Raw genomic sequence first — 25,481 nt, 5'->3', positions numbered from 1 at the left:
TCTAGGAACTGATACCCTACTTCGCGGGTTTCAGACTTCGCGGGGGGTTGACACCCCCCATTAACCGCGAAGTAGAGGGGATCACTGTCATTTCAAATAAAGCTAATTTCCCCTTATTTTGTCCAAAATAGATTGGTGTCACTCAAATTACCTATTTTCAAACAGTCAACACTAAAGAATCATACTTTCTTTTTCATACTAGCTGTAGCACACAATATTCTGTGGGACTTGAAAGATGAGTGAAAATGCTCCTATTCGGCTGTCATTGCATTACAGTGGACCCTGGGTTACGGCATGCCTGGCTTACATTTTTTTTAATGTTAAAAGTGGAGTACTAAGTTTTTTCGTCCCCTCTTTGCGGCATTTTTCCTGCTTTATGGCATCAACAATAATTACAAAATTCAAACTTGGCAGTCAGTCTGCATGCGTATGACTCTGCAAGTCATACCGTGCTCATGCGTCACTGCATACGTCACTAAAATGCTGGTCTGCTGGTCAGAATCATGGCTCCTAAGATGTCTGCTATTGGTCGGCGTCACTAAGATGCTGTTCTGCTATTTGTTGGTGTCTTGAGCTCTTGTGTTTGCTTACAATATCGTATTTATTGTGCATTTTAGTTTTTAATCAAAACTTTAATTGGTTAGCTAAGGGTCCCAAGATTGCTAGTGATGTTAAAGGGAGAAATAAGAAGATGATTAGTATGGAAACAAAGCTGGAGATAATCAAGAAATACGAAGAAGGCTGGGTTAGGCTACCCTCGCTAGGGAATATGGTCATAAGTAGCTCAAGTCACCTCACACCACAGATAAATCAAATGTAATGTTTCTGTTATATATTTTTATTTATGATGTTATTTAATCAGATGTATGTTTATTATATGTATATATTTATATTATATTTTATATTTATATTATACGATGATTTTGCCTTAAGATCCCAACTTCAGAATAGATTAATTTCTTATGGTGGGGGTCCACTCTATTTGGGTCATTTCAGAATCGAAGGACATTTTATGTCCCACCCATCCCATTTGAAATCATGCAAATAATAAATACTGAAACATGCAGTTTCTGAGTAAGTTTACTCATTCCAAGACCAAATTAAAAAAAAAAAAACAATAAGAGAAAAGAGTGCTTGGAAATAGTTTTAAAAATCCTAAAAATGTATGGCCTAGCCCCTAAAAATAAAATGTTTCCCTTGTCCCATACCCTGCAATGACCGAAGAATCTTAAATGAAACAGTTCAACTGGAATAGAATTTATTTAATTATTTATCTTTTATTACTTGTCTCTTGCAACTGTGGGAACTTTTGTTTTAGTAAATAAAATGTTTCAAATAATAATTATTTTACATGGAATGTATAGATGTATAGATGATGTATCATGTATCATGTATAGATGATACATGGAATGGTTAGAGCAAAGGTATGTCCTGTCTTCTATTTTTCAGATTCTTATAAAATAGTGAGCCTTACTTCAATGTCTTACTTTACTTAATGCAACCATGTTACGCATACATGTATAATCAGAAGATTATGAATGATTTTTAAACCATTTTCTTTCTTACCTACGTAAATTAGATTGTCTTCCTGGCCAGCAATAACAGCTAGCTAACCATTTAGTTTCTACTCCTGAGAAAAAGCTAACATTACTGCAGATTTGCAGCCTCGTTACTCACATCAAAGTAACAAAGGTGCACCTCCTTCAATTGACTCCGGCTTTAGAAACTATTATTAGTAATTCAGTTAAAAAAATTTCATGATCTGAGATATCATTTAGTTACTCCACACATTGCAAAAATGTTTTAGGATTTTACATACTGAATTGTTTCTTTTTATTTTCTAATGGTAGCCCGAATGGATTATGCAATGCCGCAATGTTAAGCTTCACACCTCAGTGTGAAGATTAACATTACATTAAACAAACTAATCAAACAATGAGTGACAATTCATAATAGGGGACACTAAATTAAGTTAGATGATTTATTTTTCTCACAGTGTGAAAAAAATATATAACCAAGTGCATCAAAGTGCCTGAAACTAAAAATTAAACTTCACCATACATGGTTTATTTTTCAAAAATTTTGGAGCCCTAACATCCTCCAATCCTGCAATGAACCATTTGATTTTGAACACTTGGCACTGAAAGAGTTGATTTAAGTGGACTCAATTTCATTGCACTGTATTCAAGGAAAGGCCTCATTAAACTATTCTGTTGAAGTCTGTGCTTATGTAGTTGTGAAGGACACAGGATTTGCATTTTTTTTTTTTTGGGGGGGGGGGGGGGGGGGGCATGAAGGCAGAATTACTTTGAAGGCTGCTGAGCGGATTTAAGAAGGAGCCGGGCGAGGGGAAACCAGCAGGGAAGACTTAAGTAATGTTTTTGGAGAACACTTGTGTGCGTGTGACACTCAATCAAATAGGAGGGTTTAAGCAAAACATATGAAAAGAACAGACAACCTGAGTTAGCCAAGATTTCTGTATGAGGTCTGAGGAGGATCTTTGGTAAAACAGTGGAGAAAATATGACATGTCTTCATCCCAAGCACTAACCTCAGCGGGAAAACAAGACCCATCCAAAAATAACAACTTCCCCTGCACCCTGTGCTTGGCCACTTGCCTCTCCCCATTGGTTGTTTATTGCGTGGAACTTGGTGCTCAGATTGTTTTGGATAGGAATGCTTCAGATTCCGACCCATTGGGACGAAGCCGTTTTTTTTTTTTCTTCAACAGGAACATTTTAATATTTTAGGGAGGTGTTTGCACATCAGCACATTACTACAGCACTGAGGCAATCTTGTGAAAGAAAACTTTTCATTGCCCGACATTTTTGGCACCACCGGTCAAAGCTGTTAATTTTGGGGTCAATGAGCTCCTCTGTCAGCCTTTTATTAGACTGTTCCTGCATGTGTGTTGGCATTGAGAGTAACATTAGATTCGTGTTATCATCTATTCTCCAGCGATGGCTCCTTTCCCTATGACTCTGTCCCCTGGCAACAAAACACTAACCAGCCCCCTGGGTCATTGTCTGTGGTTACAACGGTGTGGGGCGTCACCAACACATCACAGAGCCAGGTAGGTCACATGCATATATATGCATCACTTCATCTGCCTGCTCTAACAAAACAAACACGCGATTTCCTTCTGATTCGGTCCAGGTTCTGGGAAACCCAATGGCCAACAGCAATAATCCCATGAATCCAGGGGGTAACCCCATGGCATCGGGAATGTCAGCCAGCGCAGGGGGGCTCAACTCTCCCCAGTTCAGCGCCCAGCAGCAGCAATTCCCCAGCAAAGGGGGCTCAAACCAGCAGTATTTGCAGCAGGGGATGTACAGTAGGCCCGCATACCCTGGTGGCCCTGGAGGATACAGTAGCAGGTAAGAAGCAGAATCCTCTTCCCTTTAAATGAAGGCTCGTGGGAGCATTTGATTCTGTCCACCGTGCAACAACAAATAAATCTTTAGCTAGCCTATCACAAACAAAAGTCACACTTATTATGTATAATTTTAAATACTGCATGCATAGATATACTGTAGATTCCTGCAATTGTCTTAGGGAACCAGTTGAGGGTGTCCCCCGCCTACTGATCGTTGTCTGCTGGGATAGGCACCAGCAAGTTTGTGACCCATGTGAGAAAAAAAAATCTAGAAAATGGACTGATGGATGCATGGATGGATCGATATAGATTCACGCAAATGGTCAAAATCAGTTAGTCTTTTTATTTATACTGTATAAAACTATAGTCAATGCCAATCTTTAAGTCGAAATCATTTAAATAGTCCTTAATCACAACAGAGTCCTTAAGGGCTTTACAAGTGAAAGACACAAAGAACATTGCAAATTTACAAAAACATTCGCTCCATTAAAGAAATGTTTTGAAAAGTGGAACATATCTTTTTTGCATTATTTTATATTACACATTTTCCAAAAGTTTTGTGTCATTCTCATGGACTCTCGTGAGACATCTTGTCTTGTGGGATTTGTGTCTTGTCCCATCTCTACATAGTAACTAAGTTCATAGTAAAAGGGTACCACCCATTTTCCATTGTAGATAACCCTGCATTTCGCTAGGTAATTTAGATTGATACTTCACCACTTTTGGGTTTGTAAGGTCATGATACTTTTGAAGATGTATCTAAATGTTTGCAGATACAATCAAGGCTGGATGACCATCTGGCATACTGAACCAGTCAAAATTGATGGGCTGCTCTAAGTCGAATACGTAAAACAAAGTGTATTCCAATCTACTGGCAGACAGGATTAGAGACTTCAAATTGGGAGCAAGACGGTGTGACGGGGACTGTTAGGAAGAGGCAGGCCTATATTCTGGGCAGGTAATGGGTGGCACCTGGTGGTGATTGGCCTGATTGAATGGAGTGTGTTTAGGCAGGTAGGTGAGGTAGAATGAGCTGGCTTGACAGGCAAGCTTTGACATGAACCAATGAAAGATGGAAAAGAAGCAGTTACCGGAGGCAGCAGTTCAGAAAGCGCAACTGTGGTTTGCGAACTAATGTTCAGCTGTGATAACTATGGTTGTGGTCAGAACGACAGCAATGAGCTAGAAGAGTGAGCTAGTGTCAGGTAATACTGTAACATTTGAGGTTGTTAAGTCCCTGGTTAGTGCTAAAATGTTACCATTTCTGTGTATCGCTGCATCCGTCTCCTGCGGGAAACTAAATATATTGATTATTGCCTGAAACGCTGCAGTATGTGGTTCAGACAGGGAGTTCATGTGGACATTAGCCACCCATAAGTCACACATCATTAATATTTTATCTGCATGAGTTACCAAATCAGCCCAAAATTCTGAAAAATTATGAGAACACACTTGTGGTTCTTGGGGATCGCTTCTTTATGAAAGAAATAACTGCTAATAGGCGCGTAGTCTTGATGTACAGTCGTTGTATGATTACACACCGTAGGTAAAATCTTTCGATCACCCCAAGGAGATTCCCAATGGATAGAAGCCACCATCTGTGCCATTATGAGACATCCAGCCTTAGTCCGTGTGGAATTGTAAAAATCAGTCTTGTATTTTTTTTTTTTTAAATAGACTATTTACTGCTCAACAGTTAGCGCACAGTGAGTCGATGTGGCATCATGACTTCTTTGTGAGCTTCATGACGCTACAACACCATTTCATTTTGTTCAATTTTTCGCACGTAACTGCAGTCCTTGCAAAGAATTTATACAACCACAAACGTTGATTTTCCTTCCTCCATACATTTGTGTTTCATTGTACTTCTTTTATTTATTCCCATGTATTCTAAACAAAATGTGTATTTTATGAAAAAATGGAAACAAGAATTTCCATTCATTTCACACAGTTTATAGGAACAATCCAATTTTGGGGGATCAAAATGGAAATTATTTTGCTGTGTCTATTTCTATTTTATTTTTTAATTTTATTTTCAACAATATATTTAAAGTTAACCCCCGTTATTTGTGAGAAATTGGGAGCAGGGCGGCCGCATAGCATAAAATTTACATGCTGTACATATAATTGACAATAACTCTTTTTTTAAGATATATGGTATGATTTGACCCACTTAAGAATAGAATTTCCTCCATGTGGCCCGTTAGCTAAAATGAGTTTGACACCCCTGGACTATAGCCTGGGCAGGAGGGTAATAATGTAGGAATTTTGTAACTAATTGTCAACATGAGTGTTAATATTAAGAGTGAGTGCCATGTTGCCAATTGAACTGATTGAGGAAGAATGGTTTAATTCCTTATTTAGCGCCACTTCAGTGTAAATACTTTCAGTGTGGAATCCAGCATTAGGTTATGAAACCATATATGGATTTCAGCACTTGAAACGCCAAAAAAACTGTGTGTTTTAGTATTCTAGCGTCATGCTAGTCAGCTCTAGCCTTTCATACTCCACATCCGTTTAATCACATGACCTGACATTCTCTAGTGTAAGAAGTCATGGAAACTCAAACAAGATTCTTATGTTTTTTAAAAGAGTGATGGCACCTTCTCAGTAAGGGTGAAGGCCGTCCCTCTTCGGTAGCTCAGGCTGGACCCAAAAGGAGGACCAATTCTCCAATCTGAAACCACAAAAACTAGTCAGCCAGTGGGTTAGCGAGAATAACCTGCTAAACCTCTCATCGTCTCTGACAGGAAGAGTGCCAGAGACAGTTAATGCCGACTCATCTATTGAGTGAGATTCCTAGCCATCTTCTTTGTTGAAATCTCTGATTGCCTCATCCTAGTCTCATTCCAGCCGACATGTATTACTATGTCCAAGTAACTAGTGTTGCTTTCTATACGTTGGCGTCTAGGCCTGCTGCATGCCAGCGTACAGCAATGACTACCTTCAATGTTGGGTGTTCTGGCCCCTGGAATGCACATTACTGCGGCTGGGTTTACTTTTAAAGCTTTATGTTACGGTTGAAGGAGTCACCTATAACTAAGTTGCAGGAGTCAGTAGTGAGATGGAATGGGTCTAACAAGAGGGCTAAGTCTGTTATGCATCTGAACACCCTCACTGCGATTAGCGGGCCATTTGAGCTAATGCGAACCTGACCAACAGATAGGCTATGACCTGCATAATTACAATAGTTGTATCCGCCACATCTACAGACACCAAATAACTCGGACTGACGTACAGTACGTACATGTGCCTCGAGCAGCGAATGTCTCTCGATGAGAAAGATGTATCCGTTGCAATTGTTGGCCATGGTGGGAGTTGACAAAGTCATACTTATGTAAACCAGCCAAGCAAAAGCAGTTAAAAATGAAAAGAAACTAAAAGAGCACATTCAGTGGCCTTGCGCCAGTGTCCGAAAAAAGCGGTGTGATCGAAGCTGGCAAAAAGTCTGTGAATCACTAGCCAACAAGCTCAACATATTCTTCAAAATTAAAAGCACAGGACAAAAACCCTACTAGTGGTAAAACAAAAATATAATACTGTAGACCAAGAACAGCAACAAAAGAGTCAAATGCTTGTTTTTTGCTATAGTTTGTCTTTTATTATTGCGGGGTTTGTTTTAAACATATGTATTTCAGTATTGCTGTAAATCTGTACAGAAAGTTTAGTCACATTTTTTCAATTTGCATTTGACAAATACATTATATCCTAAAAAAATAAACAAATACTCAAGCTTTAAAGAAAAAAAAAGAACTCAAACGAAGCATTCAAAAAAAAAAAATCAAATGGACAAATTTGTTCCAAAAACTAATCAAAAGATGGAAAAAAAAAAAAAAAAAAAGTCTGGAAAAAAAATTAAAAGCCATCCAAAGCTATTATAACCCAAACACACATTATTTCCTTCAGTTACTCTGGAGGTCCCAATCCACCCCCTGGAGGTATGGGCATGGCTTCTCACACACGTCCATCCGGTGACTTCACGCAGCCTGCTGCCGCCGCCGCGGCTGCCGCTGTCGCCGCGGCTGCTGCTACAGCGACCGCTACGGCAACAGCCACTGTGGCCGCACTACAGGAGACGCAGAATAAAGACATGAACCAATATGGACAGGTACAATTTTCCACACATACAGCCAATGACGCATCAGGCTCATTCCACCCAGCTGTACTGTATGGTTTGGTTGGGATTGGTTAATGAAAAAGCGCTCTCTGTTCTTGCCTCCAGATGTGTTCATCCTTCCAAATGGGTCCCGCTCAGGCCTATAATAGTCAGTTCATGAACCAGCCAGGCCCACGAGGACCACCTGGAGGGATGAATCCGGCCAGCATGGGTTCAGGGATGAACAACCCTAACATGACTGGGCCTCCCTTAGGCATGAGTCCGGCCCGGACCCCTGGAATGGGACCTTTCGCAGCTCACGGCCAGCGGATGCCCCAGCAAGGCTACCCGGGGGGTCCTCGGCAAGGCATCCCCATGCAGGGGATGAAACGGTCGTATCCTGGCGAGGTGAGTTAGCATGTCTATGGCACAGATTTTTTTTCAAGAAACTTTTTCACCTATAGCTAACTATATCAATCCCTTCCTAGGCCGGTTACGGGGGTCAGTATGGACCTAACAGTCAGTTCCCACCACAGCAGGGACAGTACCCGACCCCCAACGCCTCTCGACCCTTGCCTTCGCCCAACTACCCTGGCCAGAGGATGCCTGGGCAGCAGGGGCAAGGACAGTACCCTCCTGGCATGCCCATAGGCCAATATTACAAGGTCTGATTAAACTCTGTACATGGTTTATATTAGCAAGAGATAATCTTTATTCAAAATTGATCATTACTTGTTTTGCAGCAAGAGCCATTTAATGGGCAGAGCACCAACTTTTCAGGTGGCGGCTACTCATATGGGCAAGGAAATGGGGTATGTTCTGACAGACTGTCTGAATTATACAAGTTCATGAATCAGTTTCTACTAATATTCTTTTGCTTTTGTTTTCCAGCACCCCAGGCCAGGTAACTACCCCCATTCTCCTGTACCCGGAAACCCTACACCGCCCATGACGCCCGGAAGTAGTATTCCTCCTTACCTGTCGCCAAACCAGGATGTGAAGCCCCCATTTCCACCTGACATGAAACCAAATATGACAGCACTTCCTCCTTGTGAGTACATAATGCAGTATTTGCCAACAGAACGAAGATTTGCTGCATAGTAAAAACATGTTAAGATGATATAATAATGTGGAAAAAAATGCTATGTGTGCTATACAGAAAGAGAATCAAAACATAAAAAGGTTTTGTGCACATGAATTTTGGAATTTTAAATGGGTTCATTCATGTATTCTCAATACTCAGTACACGTTTAACGAATTCATGTGTGCCTCACAGCTATTACCAATGAGGAGCTGCGACTGACGTTCCCAGTCAGAGACGGTGTGGTGCTGGAGCCGTTCCGCCTGGAGCACAACCTGGCTGTCAGCAACCATGTCTTCCACCTAAGGCCCTCCGTCCACCAGACCCTTATGTGGAGGTAATAGGGTCACAGTTAGTTAAGATAAAAAAATTGCATTACTTGAATTTTTGCAAAGTGATTGCATTGCGAAGTGAGTCAAATGATACATGGTTAAAAATGCTTTACAAATGCACAAATTCATCCATTTATACGTTAACGGAGGCTACTACCACATCTATTGGAAGAAGAAAAATGGAGTCCAGTGATTTGTTCAAGCACACTTAGACATGGTCGTACTGGCCAAAGGTCGAACCCACAACTTTCCAGTCGGGAGGCGAACATTCTACCTCTGAGCCTTGTCGGCCTCTTCAAGTTAACGTGTTGATAGCATATACTAAAATGAGACATTCAGTTTATGTTCCGGCACAGCACTTCATAACCTTATATTATAAAACATTCATGGTGGAAAAGCACGTTTACCTCACAGTTCAGAGGTCCAGGGTTCAATTCCAGTTTGCCATGGCCTTCCTGTAGGCAGTTTGCATTTTCCCCATGCTCTGGTGGGTCTTCTGGCACTTCGGTCCCCTCCCACATTCCAAAAATATGCACGATAGATGTATTGGACACCCTGAATTGCCCTTGTGATTGTGATTGTGAGTGTGAACGGTTGTTTGTCTGTGTGCGCCCTGTGATTGGCTGGCAACCCGGCCAGGATGTCCAGAATGGAGAATTTAGATTCTTTTTGCTTTTATGTACTCATAGAAGTTAAAGCTCTGGCTTTAACTCTCCAGCAGTCCAGCTGTCTTTGGGCAGTAGGCATGATACATCCTCTACTGGTTGCCAGCCAATCACAGGAAATACAAAGGCAGACAAACACTCACGAACACACCTAAGGGCAATTTAGTTTTCATTTTACCTAACCTGCATGTTTTGAAATGTTGATGGAAACCGGAGTGCCGGAGAAAATCCACGCAGGAAGTCCGGAGCTAGATGTGAAACCACAACCATCTGATACACAACTTAGAAGAGAACATCATTTGTAGAGAAACACTACATTTGTTCAAAAATATCGGAACTTCTAAATTCACTGTTCAAATAAAGAGCAGTTGATGTCTGTAGTGCTTAGTTTGAGTTGGGTTTTTCCTGTGGAGATTGCACTTATAGTAAGAGAGGTGTAACAAACCTTTAAATCAGAGAGCTGTCTATGGGGAAGAAAGAAGCAATTGTGAGGCTGAGAAGCTGAAAAGTCAATCACAAACATTGGCCGTAGCCAGTACAATCATTTGTAATGTTTAGAAGAAGAAAGATACCACTGGTGTATTAAGTAACAGATGTTGAACAGGTAGACCAAGAAGGTCAACAGCATTTGATGATAGAAACAACGTGAGAGCCGCAAAGAAAAACCCCAAAACAACTGCTAGCGAAATCACCAACTGTCACGGTCGTGACTCGGACAGGTGGATTGTGAACCCCGGAGACACAAGAAACAGCGTGAAGTTGAGAAAAATGGTTTATTAACACAAAAAGCACACACCGCGTGGGTATCTAACAAAATTACTTCAAAATACAACAAAAAGATGATAAAGAGACTCAAAGTACAACTTAAACAGACTATGCAAAAGTGCAAGTACCTTACTAAGACTTGAGGGCAGAACCAGCAGGAGGACGTCGCCAAAAGTACAAAGTAACGAAACAAACTGCTGACCAACAGGCAGACTAGATACTAGGAGAAAAAGTAGCAAATAAAACACTCAGGAAAAAACACTAAGAGTCGAGGGAACGAGGAACTGGCATGGACACTGGAAGGCTGCAGACAAAATAATCCGGCGATGCCCTCCAGCTCTGACCGCGCCTAAATAGTCCCCTGATTAGAATGAGGAGCAGGTGTGTGGCCAATGGTTCTGCAACACAGGACACTCATTAGGGACACGGAATGTGACACCAACAACCTCCAGAGGACAGGAGAGAAGGTATCAAGTCATTAATCTTCTTTGATGATGTAACACCTGATAGAGGTAGCAAAACGAACTCAGACATGTACAGAAACATTTCATCTGTTCATTCAAAGAAAAATGCAACCAAACTGATTGGGAGACCCTTCATCATACAGCAAGATAACCACCCCAAAACACTTAAAAAAAAAACACAAAAGAAGTTCATCAGTTCAGTCGGTCTACAGGAAAAAATAAAGGAATTTGCTTCACTGGTCCAATACTGGTCCAGGGGTTTGTAAGTTTAGTTTAAGGTCATTGAATTGATTGATGAATGAGCTACATGTAGAATGGCAAATCCATATATGTCCAGGTATGTTGGTGAGAGTAATGTAAAAGTAATGCAATAGTATTGTACTGCCTTATACTTTCAAGACAGTGATGTTATCATGTAACTAATTACTTTGGAACGATAGTAATAAGTAATAAATAATGCATTACAGTTTTGAAGTAATTTGCTCAACACTGCACATGAATAGGCTGTGTCTAAAGTGGATATAATAAATTGACAAAGTAGTGACATATTTGGAAAGCCCTCATTGAGGGCTTTACTTTGAGGAATGACTCAATATGGTTTGGGAGAAATGTATTTGTCATACAATTTCTTTCAGAATATCATTCCTTGTGTTTGACATTGTAAAAGATATTAAATGTGTAGCATTTGTCTAAATCTTGCAAATCCATCTTCTTCGCAGGTCAGACCTGGAGCTGCAGTTCAAGTGCTACCATCACGAGGACCGTCAGATGAATACCAACTGGCCGGCCTCGGTCCAAGTCAGTGTCAATGCCACACCCCTCACCATCGAGCGGGGCGACAACAAGACCTCCCACAAGCCCTTGCATCTGAAACACGTGTGCCAGCCGGGCAGGAACACCATCCAAATCACTGTCACCGCCTGTTGTTGCGTGAGTGTGGCCACCATCTTTTTGGGGACAAAAACATCAGGTGGTGTGAGGATTTAAGTTGAAAAGATATACTGTATGTTTGTTTGTGTGTATTGCTTTGCAGTCGCATCTGTTTGTGCTGCAGCTGGTCCACAGGCCATCTGTGCGCTCTGTCCTCCAGGGGCTCCTAAAGAAGCGGCTCCTTCCTGCGGAACACTGCATCACCAAAAGTACGCCGCTGTGTTTTAATATCTCAATTTCTCCCCGACACCTGCTGCTGTTTACGCTTTCAATACGTTTTCACAGGGACGACCTGTGCATTCGTTCGCTTGGAATTTGAAATCTGGTCATCATCATCCAGCGCAACTGATTTTAAATGCATCGAATAGATTAGTTTGACATGGCTACATAGATAGTGAAATCTAATTGGAGAAAAAGAAATCAAATCATCATCACAAACTGGAAGGAGTGCAGCGAAGAGAAATGCTAAGAAATGAGAAGAATAGACTCTTTAGACTAAATGATTACAACTCCATCAAACAAAGAGCGAAACATTGTTGTCGTGTCTTTTTTGCAGTCAAGAGGAACTTCAGCAGTGTGGCAGCCTCAGCGGGCAGCACCACTCTCAACGGCGAGGATGGCGTGGAGCAGACGGCCATCAAAGTGTCACTCAAGTGTCCCATAACCTTCCGCCGCATCCAGCTCCCCGCGCGAGGGCACGATTGCAAACACGTGCAGGTTAGCGGATATCAAAAGACAGTTGATAGAAATGATGAATGTACAGTAACTGAGTGATCGTGATGTTTTTGTTGTGTCTACAGTGCTTTGACCTGGAGTCTTACCTGCAGCTAAACTGTGAGAGAGGCACATGGAGGTGTCCTGTTTGCAAGTATGCCAACAAATGTTCATATTTTAAACGTTTATATCATCAAGATATTGGTCTCTCTATATCAAATAACAATGGCTGCAATTGAGACCAAAAAAGACCTCAGTCCAAAACCTCTTCTTAGAAAAAAAGGGGACTAACTTGGTCCGGGACAAAAAATCCCACGAGACCGGTTGTATCATGAGATTAAAGCCGCTAAAGGGGATGTGATTTTTGCTATTTTTGCTGAATTAGAAAATAATGCTTAAAATATTAATATAAATATAATTTCAAAGTGTTGTCTTTTTACTGGGCAGACTGCAACAAAATCAACAATTTACTGTTTTGATGTAAATAGAAAAGATGAGCAAGGCACATTTTTCAGCTGCATTTGAGATCTTTCCTAATACTGAATAACAAAATCCATACAGCCCCTGTTAGCTGTGGTGTATAGCCCAAAGCATCTTCTTAAATATTGCCATAATATTTATATTATAATAATGATATCAATCATATCAACAAATATTAAAAGTATATTTCTCTTCGAAAGTCGGTATTATATAAACCATGTATGCACACACACACACACACACACACACACATATATATATATACATAGAGTGTATATATACAGTGGGCCCCCGTGTTACGAACTTAATTCGTTCAGCAGCTACGCTCGTAACTCGGATTGATCGTATGACAGGCAATCCAAACCTATGTTAATTAGTGAATGCATGCAACGCGTGCAAAAACCTTAGGTAAAAACATAACGACTTTATACACATATTAAAAATTTTACATAATCTACTGTACAGTTAAATTAAATGACATAAATATACAAAGGAAAAATGACATTTACCTTTGGGGCGACGTGACTTGAGCTGGTGGTGGGTGGAGGCGGAGGGGAGCAGAGACGAACCCGCAGAATTTATTTCGTTATTTTCTTAAACAAGAACTTTTCTCAAACTAGAACATATCACCGGCGATTTCCTTCTCTTTAATCCATAATAGAAGAAGCCTCTCCATTTTGTTGTCGACCGAGGTCCGTCCCCTGGCAAGGAAAGTCTTGCCCTTAGAAGATTGCCTAGCGGTTACGGCCATACTCACGAGCAAGGTTAACTATGCGTGCGCCTCTTTCGTATTTTTTTTATTATCTCCTGCTTGGTTTCTATTGTCATCATCCTCTTACTTCTTCCTTTACCGCCACTAGCAATTTTAGAAGCCATGTCTAACAGATAAAGTTTGCCAAGTCTTCACAACATTCCTTCCTTCCGTTTTTCACTCCTTTTCTCTCCTCCCTTCCATCCCGACCAGCTGTGCCATCAAGCTAGATGAAGGCGTTCAGCCAATAGCATATCGGCATTTCTGTGATTGACGTGACGCCGGCCAATAGCATATCAGCATCTCCGTGACTGAGACCGGGACTGTGAACTTAATCGACCAATAGCGTATGGGCATCTCCGTGACTGACACGGTGACTGAGACAGTGACTGTGACATTGTAAGAGCAATAGTGTATCGGCGTTACCATGACATGCAGGAACAATTGATTTTATTGACGCAGCAAAGTGAAAAAAAATAGTTATACTTAACTGCTGTTCCCATTTAAACTTTGTGGCTAATTTTAACCAATTATAATGTTTGCCTCGTTGCAGTAAAACAGCATTACTAGAAGGCCTAGAGGTGGATCAGTACATGTGGGGCATCCTAAATGCCATCCAAAAGTAAGTTTGAATGTGACAACTTGCTACGCCATGTAACGCACACACTTTGAACTAACACACTTCTGATTCGCTCATCGACAGTTCAGAGTTTGAGGAGGTCACGATTGACCCGACATGCAGCTGGCGGCCCGTGGCCATCAAGTCGGAGCTACACATCAAAGAGGATCCAGATGGGCCAATGGCTAAGCGCTTCAAGACCATGAGCCCAAGTCAGATGACCATGCCCAACGTGATGGAGATGATTGCCCAGCTAGGACCTGGAAGCGGGCCAGGGGGCGGCCATGGTCCTGGACCCAGCCCCAGTCCTTATCCACCACACCACCCCGGCCAACATGCCAGTGGAAATGGCGGAGATTACCCAGGAGCAGGTATTGAAAATGGGTTAAGACCTGCTGCTTGGAAGAATAACACCACAGGTGGGATCACTGGAGAGAGATTTATACGCCATTCAAGAATGCCGAGGAGTTGTACATTTTTTCACCTAATTATGTAGTTCAAATTCATCAGCAGTCTCAAATGCACCATATAATCATATACAGTAAAATGTATACAGCTAAATATTGTAACCTCCTGTCGGAAAAAAAAAAAAAACACCCCATATTTCTTGGGTTAACAAACATCTTATCAGGCTGGTGTTATTCCTTCTATTGCTTTTATATACTGTTGTGCACTATGATCAGTTGGCTTTCAAAAGAATTTAATTAAATACACTGTCATTGATTAAAGTGATAGGACACATCAGCTGTGTCCACCTTAAGGTCTTGCACTGACTCACTGCCCGGACCATTTTTTCAAAACTTAACATTGGTTAATAATGTCTGAAAATAACAGGCAAACAATGTGACAGACCAACTGGATGAATTTGTGGTCAAATTGGCCATACTGCAGTTTCACATACACTAGTTGGCTTACGTCCAAGAGCAATGATCACGGAACCTCAAAAGTCAAACAAACTTGTGAGTTATTCTAACGACATTGTCATTTTGTGATGTTATATTGGTAAGCGGCCGTTTAATTCTGTACAAAATCTGAGTTGTTTGGTAGCGACCTTTCTAACCTGGAAGCGCAATGTCTCGGCCACAAAACATTAACAATAAAGTTCTACACATTGAAGAGTACATGGCCAACTCCGGCAAAAAAAACCGAAACCTTTTTTTCTTCTCGGGCGGGGCCTGTGCTGACAGTGCAGAATAATTCTTAGAAATGCTTCCATGCAAGAAAACAACACTTTGGAGGTTTGGAAAGTGACAAACCAACATTGTAACTTGCTTGGTTAAAAGATTCAAAAAATTGAATTTCCATGACAGGGGCCCTTTAAAAGTGTCAAATTCCATCATATAATTTATGATATTTGTTTTTGTCTTTGAAGGTAACCCTTACCATAGCCAAGGGAACTTTGACTTCCCTCAAGGCAACCCATCTGGAGGCGCAGCAGGAGGAGGGGGAGGAGGAGGAGGGGGTCCACCTATGAGCGACTTTATCCATGGCCCGCAACTTTCCCACCCGCCAGATGGGCCAAGCAGTCTTTTGTCCCAGGACAAACCTCTCAACCACAGCATGAATGACACGGTTAGTAATTCCCGCTGCTATTTCACATTAACGCTGAGCATAAATGAGGCTCATAGGCCGTTTGAAATTGTACTCCCCAGTACTCGAACAGGATGGCAAAATGTGGAGCTCACTATATAGAGCACTATAAAGTCAAGAGGAAATAATTTCAAACACAGCCGTAATAACATGAGAGGCTGAGGTTTTGGTCTGTGGGCTGAGGCAGCACATGTGCACCATAAAGTGTTGCAGTTGTTTGTTTGTGTCTGCTCATCACAGCTTCCATTTTCAAGGGCCCGGTTCACATGATTCACACCAGGGCTCATTTCACTTTTCCCCTTTCTGTACGTCTCCTTCCCTCTCCCTCTCTCTCTCTCTCTCTCCCTCTCTCTCTCTCTCTCTCTCCCTCTCTCTCACTCTCTCTCTCTCTCCCCCTCTCTCTCTCTCTCTCTCTCCCTCCCTCTCTCTCTCTCTCTCTCCCTCTCTCTCTCTCCCTCTCCATACGCTTCCCTCTCTCTCCGTCTCTGGCTTCAGCAGATGTCCCATACCGATCCGTCCCATAACTCCATGCAGCCCGGCTTGCATGTTTCTCCCCACCCCGGTGGCCAATCGGGGCCCTCCTTGCATCACGGCAGCGGCGGCCAATCAGGGCCGCCCTTGCATCACAGCAGCGGTGGCCCGTCGTCGTCGCAGCCGCCGCGCCCACCGCCACAGCCTCAGCCGCAGCCAACTGGTCAGAACGCGCACCCGCACGCTGATCTGACGTTTAACTCCTCGTCAGATGGCCCGGACATGCCCGAACCTTCGCTGGATGTAAGTTTGTGCGTCACGGGGAGCTTGTAATGTGGGAAAACATGCTTAAAATTATGCCTTAAAAGATTACCAATTTGGTGTTTGGATATATATTCCATTGAAGCCAGGCTTGAATTTTGAGATCACTACCTGCAGTAGTGACCCACATGGTGGAGACAGTGAGGCTATTTTTCTTCTGCCGGCGCTTGAACAAAAAAACTTTGCGAGGGATTAATCAAGTGTCAGCTGACTCCCATTTAGCATGGCTTTCTATGTGATTGGTGAAATCTGAAGGCATCCAGGTACCAGTTGTGGTCTGCACACTTTTGCAAAGTCCTTATTTTAGTTCTTTCATTTTGTATGTTTCTTCCGCCAAATGGGTTTATCCCAAATCATCTTACCCCAAATGGATGGAAATGCTCTTTTTATGAGGGAAAATAACACTATATTATTGAACATCAAATAAACATACCATATAGTCATAGCATAAATAAATACTTGACTTGGCCATCAGGCGGCAGTATGATACAGTCATACAGACAGCGGCAGTTGCCAGTCAGGCAGTTAGCTGGGTAAGCTAGTTAGCTGCAGGAAGGAGTTGGCTATAAGAAGTAAAACGGTGCGTGTCCTTAAATGTCTGGAAACTATGCCAAAATTCAAAAGCACATTCCCGCACGTATCCACTTCAACTGAAAAAAAGTCATTACCATATTGATTTTGTTAGAAAATTTTAATCGCAACTCACATTTCTAGCACAGTATAAAGAATATACATACATCCATACATGTTTTTCCAATGTTTGTCTTAAAATGTCTGTTCCGTCAAGCATTTTAACACCACAGATGCTATTTGGTATTTGTCTTTGACATTTCCGACTAGGTGTTAGCATGAGCGTTGGCTTGCTTTTTCTTACCGTTCACCTTTCATGTCACAAAAATCCTAATTGTCCCTATCTTTTTTAATCATCCACAGCTGCTTCCAGAGCTGGCTAACCCGGATGAGCTACTCTCATATCTGGACCCTCCCGACCTTCCGGCCAACAGCAATGATGACCTGCTCTCCCTCTTTGAGAACAACTAACCTCCCAGCGCCCCACCTCCCATGTCCTCCTTTCAAGCTCACCTCGCTGGGGGATGCGTTTGACTGTCCGGTCCACAGACTCGTCGCCCACCTCCCACTTGGACACTTGAGACTGTATCCCATGTGCACACATGCACAATGTCTTTCTAGAAGATGTGACGCATGGGAAGGAAAAAAAAAAAAGTGTTGGGGGGCGGGGACGCCACTCATCCCTGCACATGTCTTTTTGTGTGAAGATTCCACCAAAAACATTCAAGGCCATGTTGGCGGGCACCAAAAAAAAAAAAAAAAGGCGACATCATGCATATGTATATAGTTGATACACGTCCATGATACCTTATCAAGTGTGCAGCTATTATTATCATCACCTGTAAACAAGAAAAGCCAGGAGACAAGTTTTTTTTTTTTTTTTTTTTGGAAATATCCAAGCATGATTTGGCTTTTGTGAAAAAACAGTACTTGTATGTGCGTGTGTTTTTGTCCTCTTTTTCAAATGTATTCCTCCAAGATGGCAGCACATGCCGTGACCTTTGACCCTCAATGCTTTCCTCCAGAGTGCACACGTCAAATGGAGCACACGACCTTGCTGGAAGGACGTTGTGCAGTGTGTGTGTACGTGTGCGTGTGTGTGTGGGGGGGGGCATTCTGCCTCCAGCATATGTAAAGTGGCGAGCAAATCCATCATCTCCACCATCCTTTTCTTCCACTCCGCAGAAGCTCTATTTATTATGTTTCACTCTTTCACGTCTTTTTTTTTTGCAATTGTGCCAATGTCATGTTCATCATTATCCCATCTATATTTATTGCTTTCGTAAATCTGTTTTTTTTTATTCTTACAATCATTTGTATCTGTTTTCTTTTTTTGCCCTCCATCCCCTGTCACCAAAGCAGATTACTTCCTATTATTTTGTTAATGTATTTGAATGCAGCTTCTGTTCCCAACGTCATGCATCCTCCTTTTTGAGGGGGCTATGTGCACAACTGTTGTATATACGCTTTGTGAATACTTAGTAACTGTGCAGTGTTGTGCTCAGCTTTTACTGTCAACTCCACATGGTACTGTGTGTCACACACACACACACACACACACAACTTTTACAAATACTGTACTCACAAACCCACTTCCAAACTGTTCCAACTGCACTCTGGCCTTGTATTGTATGTCTCTGTGTACATTTTCCCCTTTGCCATCTTTTGGATTTTATTTTTGTTGTTTTAAATGTAATGTGTTGGTATTGTGTCTAAAATAAGTATAACGGCGCCTTAGAGGTCCAAATTCTCTAACCCCTAAAAGATATGATTGAATAATTTTAAATTGAAACGTTTGTTGCAAAAAAAAAACAAACATACATTTTGTGTATTTTGACCACAATTTTATATGTTTTCAAGTTTATAATTATTTTAGCTTTTCAGGTTTGTTGCAGTCATTGAAGTGTAAAATGTACAGTTTCTACCCTATTTGTTTTAAATCCCTTTATACACAACCAAATACGTATCATTCACTTGTCGAATATTGTTTTAATTTTCAATGTAAGACAATGCACTGCCGCATTGGAAAGTTCGCTTCAGTCATGTTTGCATCCAAATTGTAATTTTTACTTCCAGCCACTGACAAGAAAATTGATGTAAAAAAAAAAAAAAAAAAGAAAAAAAAGAAATGAGGGTTGATTGCGAGGCCGTGATTGTGAGGGGATTTGCACGTGTGCGCGCGTGCATGTACATAGTGTAAATCAAAAATAGAGACCCATTAACAAAAATGTATTCATTTTTCTCCAGGAGGAGTGTGCATAGTGTATTTAGAATTTGTAAAGCTTGCCTCCCTGTCAGACGAGCCAATTGAAATCATGATGACGTTTGACGATCGCAGACCTCGTTAACCTAAGCCTGTTCATTCTTGTAAAATACTTTATGTAAACACTCCCTCGCATTGGGGGGGGGCAAGACACAAAATACATTTTTTTTCCCCTTTGTGTAATTATTCTGTGTATTTCTCTATGACCTGTGTACTTTCGAAAGGTGCTACAAAATCATTCATCCCCTGCATTAGGACTTGGAGACAAAGCTTTAGAGTTTGTAAAGAAGTCATAATAAAATGTCCAATTTATAGTTTTTATGCAATTTGGCAAACAATGCTATCAAGGTACAATCTGAAGTGATTGGCACAACAAGTGGCAGTTGTTTTTCTCTCTCTTGGTGTTTGTACAGTCACTGAAGTGCAATCAGTTCATATTGGTCAGACAAACATTGTGAGTTTTAGTCTTGCAAATCTGTATGTAGTTAGATGACGTGACATCCTAATATTTATCTAATAAATATGTATTCCAGTGAAACACAATGTTGGACGTGCCTCTTGATACGAAAATTTAACAGTTTATAATGTACACAGGAAATATGTTTTAAGTATTGGGAGATGCTTGAATAGTTACACTGTAGGAAAAGCTCCTAATTCAATTATTTCATGCTGAAGGTTGTTAGATGTACACTTTATTTAAGAAAAAGATCACATTACAAACTACATATTCTGACAATATCTTGTAGACAAAGAACTTAAATTACTAATATGTCCATTCTAGACAGTTAAGTGTGGTTGCATATGATGCATCACAAAATGGTATTCTCCTTAAAATGTATTGATTAAAAAATGAAAAAAGAAAAAAAACGATGATACTCCTAGTGAATTGCTACCAAATGTTCATAAATAGACATTAATCTAAAGCTGGTAGTATTTTAATGTATTTTAGATGTGTAAAAAAATACATTGACATAATTATTAAAAATAAACATGTTGTTTTTGATTTAAAAAAATCAATGACTACGACTACATGTTACTTTTATGACACTATACTTAATATATTTGGATATTGAATTTTTATTTCATCTTTCATTATCATGCATTGTTAAAGGACAGTTTTTCATTACGGACACCAGATGCTGCATTCACCATTGTCCGTAGCTATAACAAACATGGCCGCCTCCGAAGATTTTTATTTTTTTTTTACTTAGAAATGTGGTTGATTGATTGATTGATTGATTGGTTGGTTGGTTGGTTGGTTGGTTGGTTGGTTGGTTGATTGATTGATTGATTGATTGATTGATTGATTGATTGATTGATTGATAATAAACCCCATACGTATCCAATCTTTTCCGTGCGACTTCAGTCTGAACGGTCAAGTCACATTTATCCGACTTTGGCAGAGACGAGGGCCCGCTCACAAAATACTGCACGGCGAGTCTGGATGGCGGCATTTGTTCGTTAGCTTGAGCGCCAACCTGCTGTTTGCCACGCTCTGGATGTCCTATAAATGGAGGTGAACAGAAAATGAGCAGGTTGGTTCCACACCTTTAGAAAGACTCTATCGTATCCAAAAACCAGGTCTCCCGTTTTAGGAGTTTGGGGATCTGCCAGGACGAACAGTGGTGCAATAATATGCTCGTCACTGGATATTTCAATGCAGACGTTTGAAAGCATTCCTTATGGAACTTTAACGTAACAGTTTGCAGTGACTGCCTCTCCACTTGTGCGTATTCTAAAATGATGATACCGGAACATGTCACAAACGTCACAAATCTGCGCTCAAAAGGCGAAAGCCGTTTGGGGAAAAACTAAACAACAGTGGCGGTGTTCGGTATGACAGCCATTCGGCCGTCCATTGTGGTACTTCCGTAAACACTGCGTTACGAGTCCCCGCAGCGTGGCGTCACTGTGTCCTCTGCGAATGCGGGACAGTTTTAGGATTACAGGCGTCCAAACACACGTCACACATATGTCGCATTTATTTGAAAACGTGAACTACCTCACGAATAAATCGGAATTGAGCGACAAAGCCCCGCAGTGAGAACCGTGCGTTAGTTTAATTAGCGTAATGTAACCCGGTTAATGTGTGCAAATTAAACGGAATCGCTTTCTTGAATTACCGTACTCTGCCACACGATGTCGTTGTTAGCCTTTCCCAATACGGCGCTGTCCCCATTCTGTCAGACTGCGTGGCTTCACATGACAACCAAAGCGGCCTTCTTTCTGATTTGGAAGCGAAGCTCTAGAGGCAATTATGTTTGCCGTCAAAAACCGAATCAAATTCAGCCCACTCGGCATCGCCACGACGAGGCTGCTTTCGTCAGGTCCGGCCGAGAACCCGATCGTGTTTTTGGATATCGAAGCGGATGGCGAGACATTGGGAAGGATCATTATTCAGGTAGCTCGCCATTTTGTTTGCATGTTTAGCTGCTCGAGACGAGGACCTTCGGACTTTGGTGTCCCCTGCAGGCCAACTGTGAACCCTGTGGCCTCCTTTTGCTGTTTATCTTACAGCTCAATGCAGACGTGGTGCCAAAGACTGCGGGTAAGGACAACATTATGAAGTAATGCCATGTGTGGTAAAGCATTGATAAACCTGTTTGATTTCACAGAGAATTTCAGAGCTTTGTGTACAGGAGAGCATGGCTTTGGTTACAAGGGGTGTGTGTTCCACAGGATCATCCCAGACTTCATGTGTCAGGTAAATTCATAGTTAACACTTGCTTGAAATGTGACTTTTAATGTTGTTTCTTACTATTATTGTAGCTGACTTTGCTTATATGCCTCAGGGAGGAGATTTTACCAAACACAATGGCACTGGAGGGAAATCTATATATGGAAAAACCTTCAAAGATGAGAACTTTAAGTTAAAACACACCAGAGCAGGTGCACCTTCGACCTTTGTTTTCTTGTATTCACACTTTCTGAACGATGTAGACAGGCAACAGTCATGAGTCACCTTTCAAATCTGTATACATCAAAACTTTGCATCCTTACCCATACCGTGCATCTATTTTACTGTATGACAGTGGTAACACAACCAAACAATGCAGCATATTGGCTTTGTAGCTATCTGGTGACAGATATGGACCAAGGAACTTTGGAAATGAGCTGAGAAGCTTCACTTATTCAAAGGTGGTTAAATACCTGATCAATATCTTATTCTTGTGTCATTTCAATATTAACCATTTTGAGGAATGGCAATTGCTTGTGGGCTTTCACTATTCACTCTAGTCAACAATAAAAGAATTAGGAATAAGAGACCTACAATATTATATAACCAACAATATACAGTACAGTACTGTATTGTACTATTTTAACCATACAGTGCTTTAAATACCTGCTTGTCCACTAGATGGTAGTACTGAATTTTAAATTACCAGCTGAATGGCCTACTTAGAGTGGCCGAATTAAATACAATTTTAAAAAAAGAAAAGAAAATCACGTGTTTTACAATAGTTGTCCTTAATTGTGTTTTTTTCTATCTGTGCAGGAACCCTGTCAATGGCCAACACAGGCCCAGACACCAACGGTTCCCAGTTTTTTATCAGCACCACAAAAACCGAATGGTAAAATAGTCGTCTTCAATACAACGTTAACTGAACATGAGCCACTAGCTACTTAATTTATCAGTAAATCAACCCATTGCACTTAAAGTGTGTCTAAGGTGCCTCACAACTACTTTTTCTCCAACAAAATGTCAGAGATGGAGGAATGCCGTCTCTTGCAGTGTGATGAACGATGTGCACTGAAATGATGGAATCAGTTTTCTTATTTTAAGCTGTAGGCTGAAAACTATTAGCATCAAAAGATGACCGAGAGAAACGATAAACATTTATTTCTTGGTATTTACTGTACAACTGGATGAGACGTTCCACCAAGAAGATATGAACATTTGAATTATATTTGACTCATTTTTCTCATGAAAGTAAAAGTCTGCGCTCACAGTTAAGTTTGGATTTACGTTTTATTTGTGAAACCGAGTTGAAAAGTGGATGGATGAAAATCATGCAAATGTGAAGCTGAGGGAAAAATATGGTTGGTTATAGCCCATTCTACCAATTGCAATCAATGTCCTGGAGGAGGAATAACCCACCAGCATAGTACGTGACGGATTGTGTAGATCAAGGAATTCAACGGCATTTGATGAGAGAAACATTTTGCGAACTGTAACAAGACCCAGAACTGCTAATGAAATCAGAAAAAAAAAAAAAAAAAAAAAACGTGAGGGCTGGACTAAGGGTCATGGAATGAACGAAAGTGCAGATGCTAGTACATGAGAAGTTCCAAAGCTCTCATTAGCATTAGAAGAACGCCTGGTTGGAATTTGGCAAAGAGCACACAAAGAGCCGATGAGACAAAGAAAAGGAAACCGATCTGCTCATGTAATCCCAGCATACTTTGGTCTGTGAAATACGCAATGAGGGCAACGTTTTGGCTTAAGACTTTTATTTGTTTTTAAAGGGACAGACTCATTCATGTCCATTATTAACAAATGATGGCAGCATTGAAATGAGCTCACGTGAGCAGATCTATAGAAAAGTTTCGTCCTACACACAGATCCACTTCACACTCTATTGAAACCTTCCTATCATCTGGCTGTGAACTTCTACCTGCAATTGCTTATAAACTTAATTTGCACCCCTCAACCTGCCGCGGGAAACAAGCAAATCTTCCTCCATGTCAAGGCTATCGGTGTGCCTCTCACATGCTACATTTAAAGGAAATGATAGAGGTCGCTTAAAAAAAAAAGTCGGGAGTGTTCACAGCCTCAGTGGCGCAACATACGCTGCACTGGCTTGCAAGCATCTGCAAAAATACCAAAACCCGGTCTTACCCCTGTTCAGATTTCACGTTGAGCCCATTATGTTATCTTCAAAGTCATACGTGTCAAACTCCACTCCTCGGGGGCCAGTATCCAGCGCTTTTTGTTTGGTTGGTTGTTTTCATTTTATTTGATAATCAATTATGAAAGTATTCACGACTCTAAAGCAATCAATTCAACCAGTTTAATATATTTTTAAAAAATGTAATGATTAGGAAATGTATCAAAATGCATTGTGTGTCTACAAGTGCTTGCTAAAGAGGCGACGAAGCCAGCAAAGCTAAAGTGGCATTTTACTTTATAATGCTGTTTTTGACGAAATAATTAGCAGCAAATTTTGGGAGGGGAAATTGAGCCAGTTTGTTGTAAGGAGGCGTGTAATTTGCGGTATTTATTTTCTAAACCAATATAGCTGAAAAGTAACAAATTTACTTGTCAAATAACTTATTTACTGCCGTTGACAGCTTTATACGTCAAAATGGTATGGGAGTAATACGTTCAAGAGTATGCATGGAAAGGTGCTAGTTGAAAAAATACCCCGAAATATGCACTCAAATTGCTGTTTTTTGTCAATAGGCTGGATGGCAAACACGTGGTGTTCGGACAGGTCACGTCAGGAATGGATGTGGTCTCAAAAATGGAAGCGTTTGGTTTACACGATGGAGGCGTGATCAAGAAAATAGTTGTGGCAGATTGTGGCCAGGTGAAATAAAGTTTGATGTGGTACTTTGGATAAAAAGTCTTCTCTGAATTGTTTTGTTTTGTCTTGTGTGTTTTTCTGGCTTCACTCATCTCATGTGCTGACACGTCCAAGGTCATCCTTTCTAAGTCCAAATCTTCACATTGTGCAATTCTCCCCGCCACTTCCTGCCCAATAAATGGCAGATGTTCTCCCTCTCTTGGCCCACTCGGAGGACATTGGCTCGTGCCCCTGCTGCTTTGCAACCTTCCTGGAAAACAGCCAGGGACTTTATTTAGACACTTCCGCTTCCTGTCCATCCCAGCAGGAAGTGACATCAGGTGACATCCATGTGGGAGACACAAATGAGCTCTGGCTTAATTCTTCAGCAGCTGAAAATGTCAGTGAGGCTATCTTCTGCTGTTGCTTATAATAATACTTTTTTTTTTTTTCGGTCAGCCCACCCGCCACCAAAAAACATCTGCAT

General features: G+C 41.2%; 2 protein-coding genes across 9 annotated transcripts in view; both read left to right on the top strand.

Annotated features, from left to right (window-relative positions):
• Window positions 1–20,030, top strand: part of LOC148420520 (zinc finger MIZ domain-containing protein 1-like) — a 180,439-nt gene extending 160,409 nt beyond the window's left edge. For 2 of the 5 annotated variants that reach the window (XM_088420706.1, XM_088420710.1), the window contains 17 exons: window positions 2,958–3,072; window positions 3,156–3,376; window positions 7,282–7,483; window positions 7,598–7,879; window positions 7,960–8,136; window positions 8,215–8,283; window positions 8,363–8,522; window positions 8,748–8,889; window positions 11,498–11,708; window positions 11,812–11,917; window positions 12,265–12,425; window positions 12,509–12,576; window positions 14,207–14,275; window positions 14,357–14,643; window positions 15,645–15,844; window positions 16,358–16,636; window positions 17,588–20,030. In XM_088420706.1, coding sequence (XP_088276832.1) covers window positions 2,958–3,072; window positions 3,156–3,376; window positions 7,282–7,483; window positions 7,598–7,879; window positions 7,960–8,136; window positions 8,215–8,283; window positions 8,363–8,522; window positions 8,748–8,889; window positions 11,498–11,708; window positions 11,812–11,917; window positions 12,265–12,425; window positions 12,509–12,576; window positions 14,207–14,275; window positions 14,357–14,643; window positions 15,645–15,844; window positions 16,358–16,636; window positions 17,588–17,695 — 2,857 coding nt within the window. In that variant the 3' untranslated portion in view covers window positions 17,696–20,030. The remainder of the gene's footprint in view (window positions 1–2,957; window positions 3,073–3,155; window positions 3,377–7,281; window positions 7,484–7,597; window positions 7,880–7,959; window positions 8,137–8,214; window positions 8,284–8,362; window positions 8,523–8,747; window positions 8,890–11,497; window positions 11,709–11,811; window positions 11,918–12,264; window positions 12,426–12,508; window positions 12,577–14,206; window positions 14,276–14,356; window positions 14,644–15,644; window positions 15,845–16,357; window positions 16,637–17,587) is intronic. The other 3 variants (XM_088420708.1, XM_088420707.1, XM_088420709.1) reach the window with 2 other exon arrangements.
• A 1,377-nt stretch (window positions 20,031–21,407) lies between these two features.
• ppifa (peptidylprolyl isomerase Fa) overlaps window positions 21,408–25,481 on the top strand; it is a 5,378-nt gene continuing 1,304 nt past the window's right edge. The window contains exons 1-8 of one of the 4 annotated variants that reach the window (XM_088420712.1): window positions 21,408–21,888; window positions 21,960–22,035; window positions 22,103–22,191; window positions 22,280–22,376; window positions 22,984–23,059; window positions 24,892–25,018; window positions 25,130–25,335; window positions 25,454–25,481. The exon at window positions 25,454–25,481 is cut by the window's right edge and continues 1,304 nt beyond it. In XM_088420712.1, coding sequence (XP_088276838.1) covers window positions 21,745–21,888; window positions 21,960–22,035; window positions 22,103–22,191; window positions 22,280–22,376; window positions 22,984–23,059; window positions 24,892–25,018; window positions 25,130–25,335; window positions 25,454–25,481 — 843 coding nt within the window. In that variant the 5' untranslated portion in view covers window positions 21,408–21,744. Of the gene's footprint in view, window positions 21,889–21,959; window positions 22,036–22,102; window positions 22,192–22,279; window positions 22,377–22,983; window positions 23,060–24,891; window positions 25,055–25,129; window positions 25,336–25,453 lie in introns of those variants that run through there. The other 3 variants (XM_088420713.1, XM_088420714.1, XM_088420715.1) reach the window with 3 other exon arrangements.

Source organism: Hippichthys cyanospilos, chromosome 8 (genome assembly GCF_059441005.1).
Source record: "Hippichthys cyanospilos isolate Australia breed blue-spotted pipefish chromosome 8, RoL_Hcya_1.0, whole genome shotgun sequence".
Classification (NCBI taxonomy): domain Eukaryota; kingdom Metazoa; phylum Chordata; class Actinopteri; order Syngnathiformes; family Syngnathidae; genus Hippichthys; species Hippichthys cyanospilos.
The sequence above is the reverse complement of the archived record's forward strand: the minus strand, read 5'-3'. Positions and strand labels throughout refer to the sequence as shown.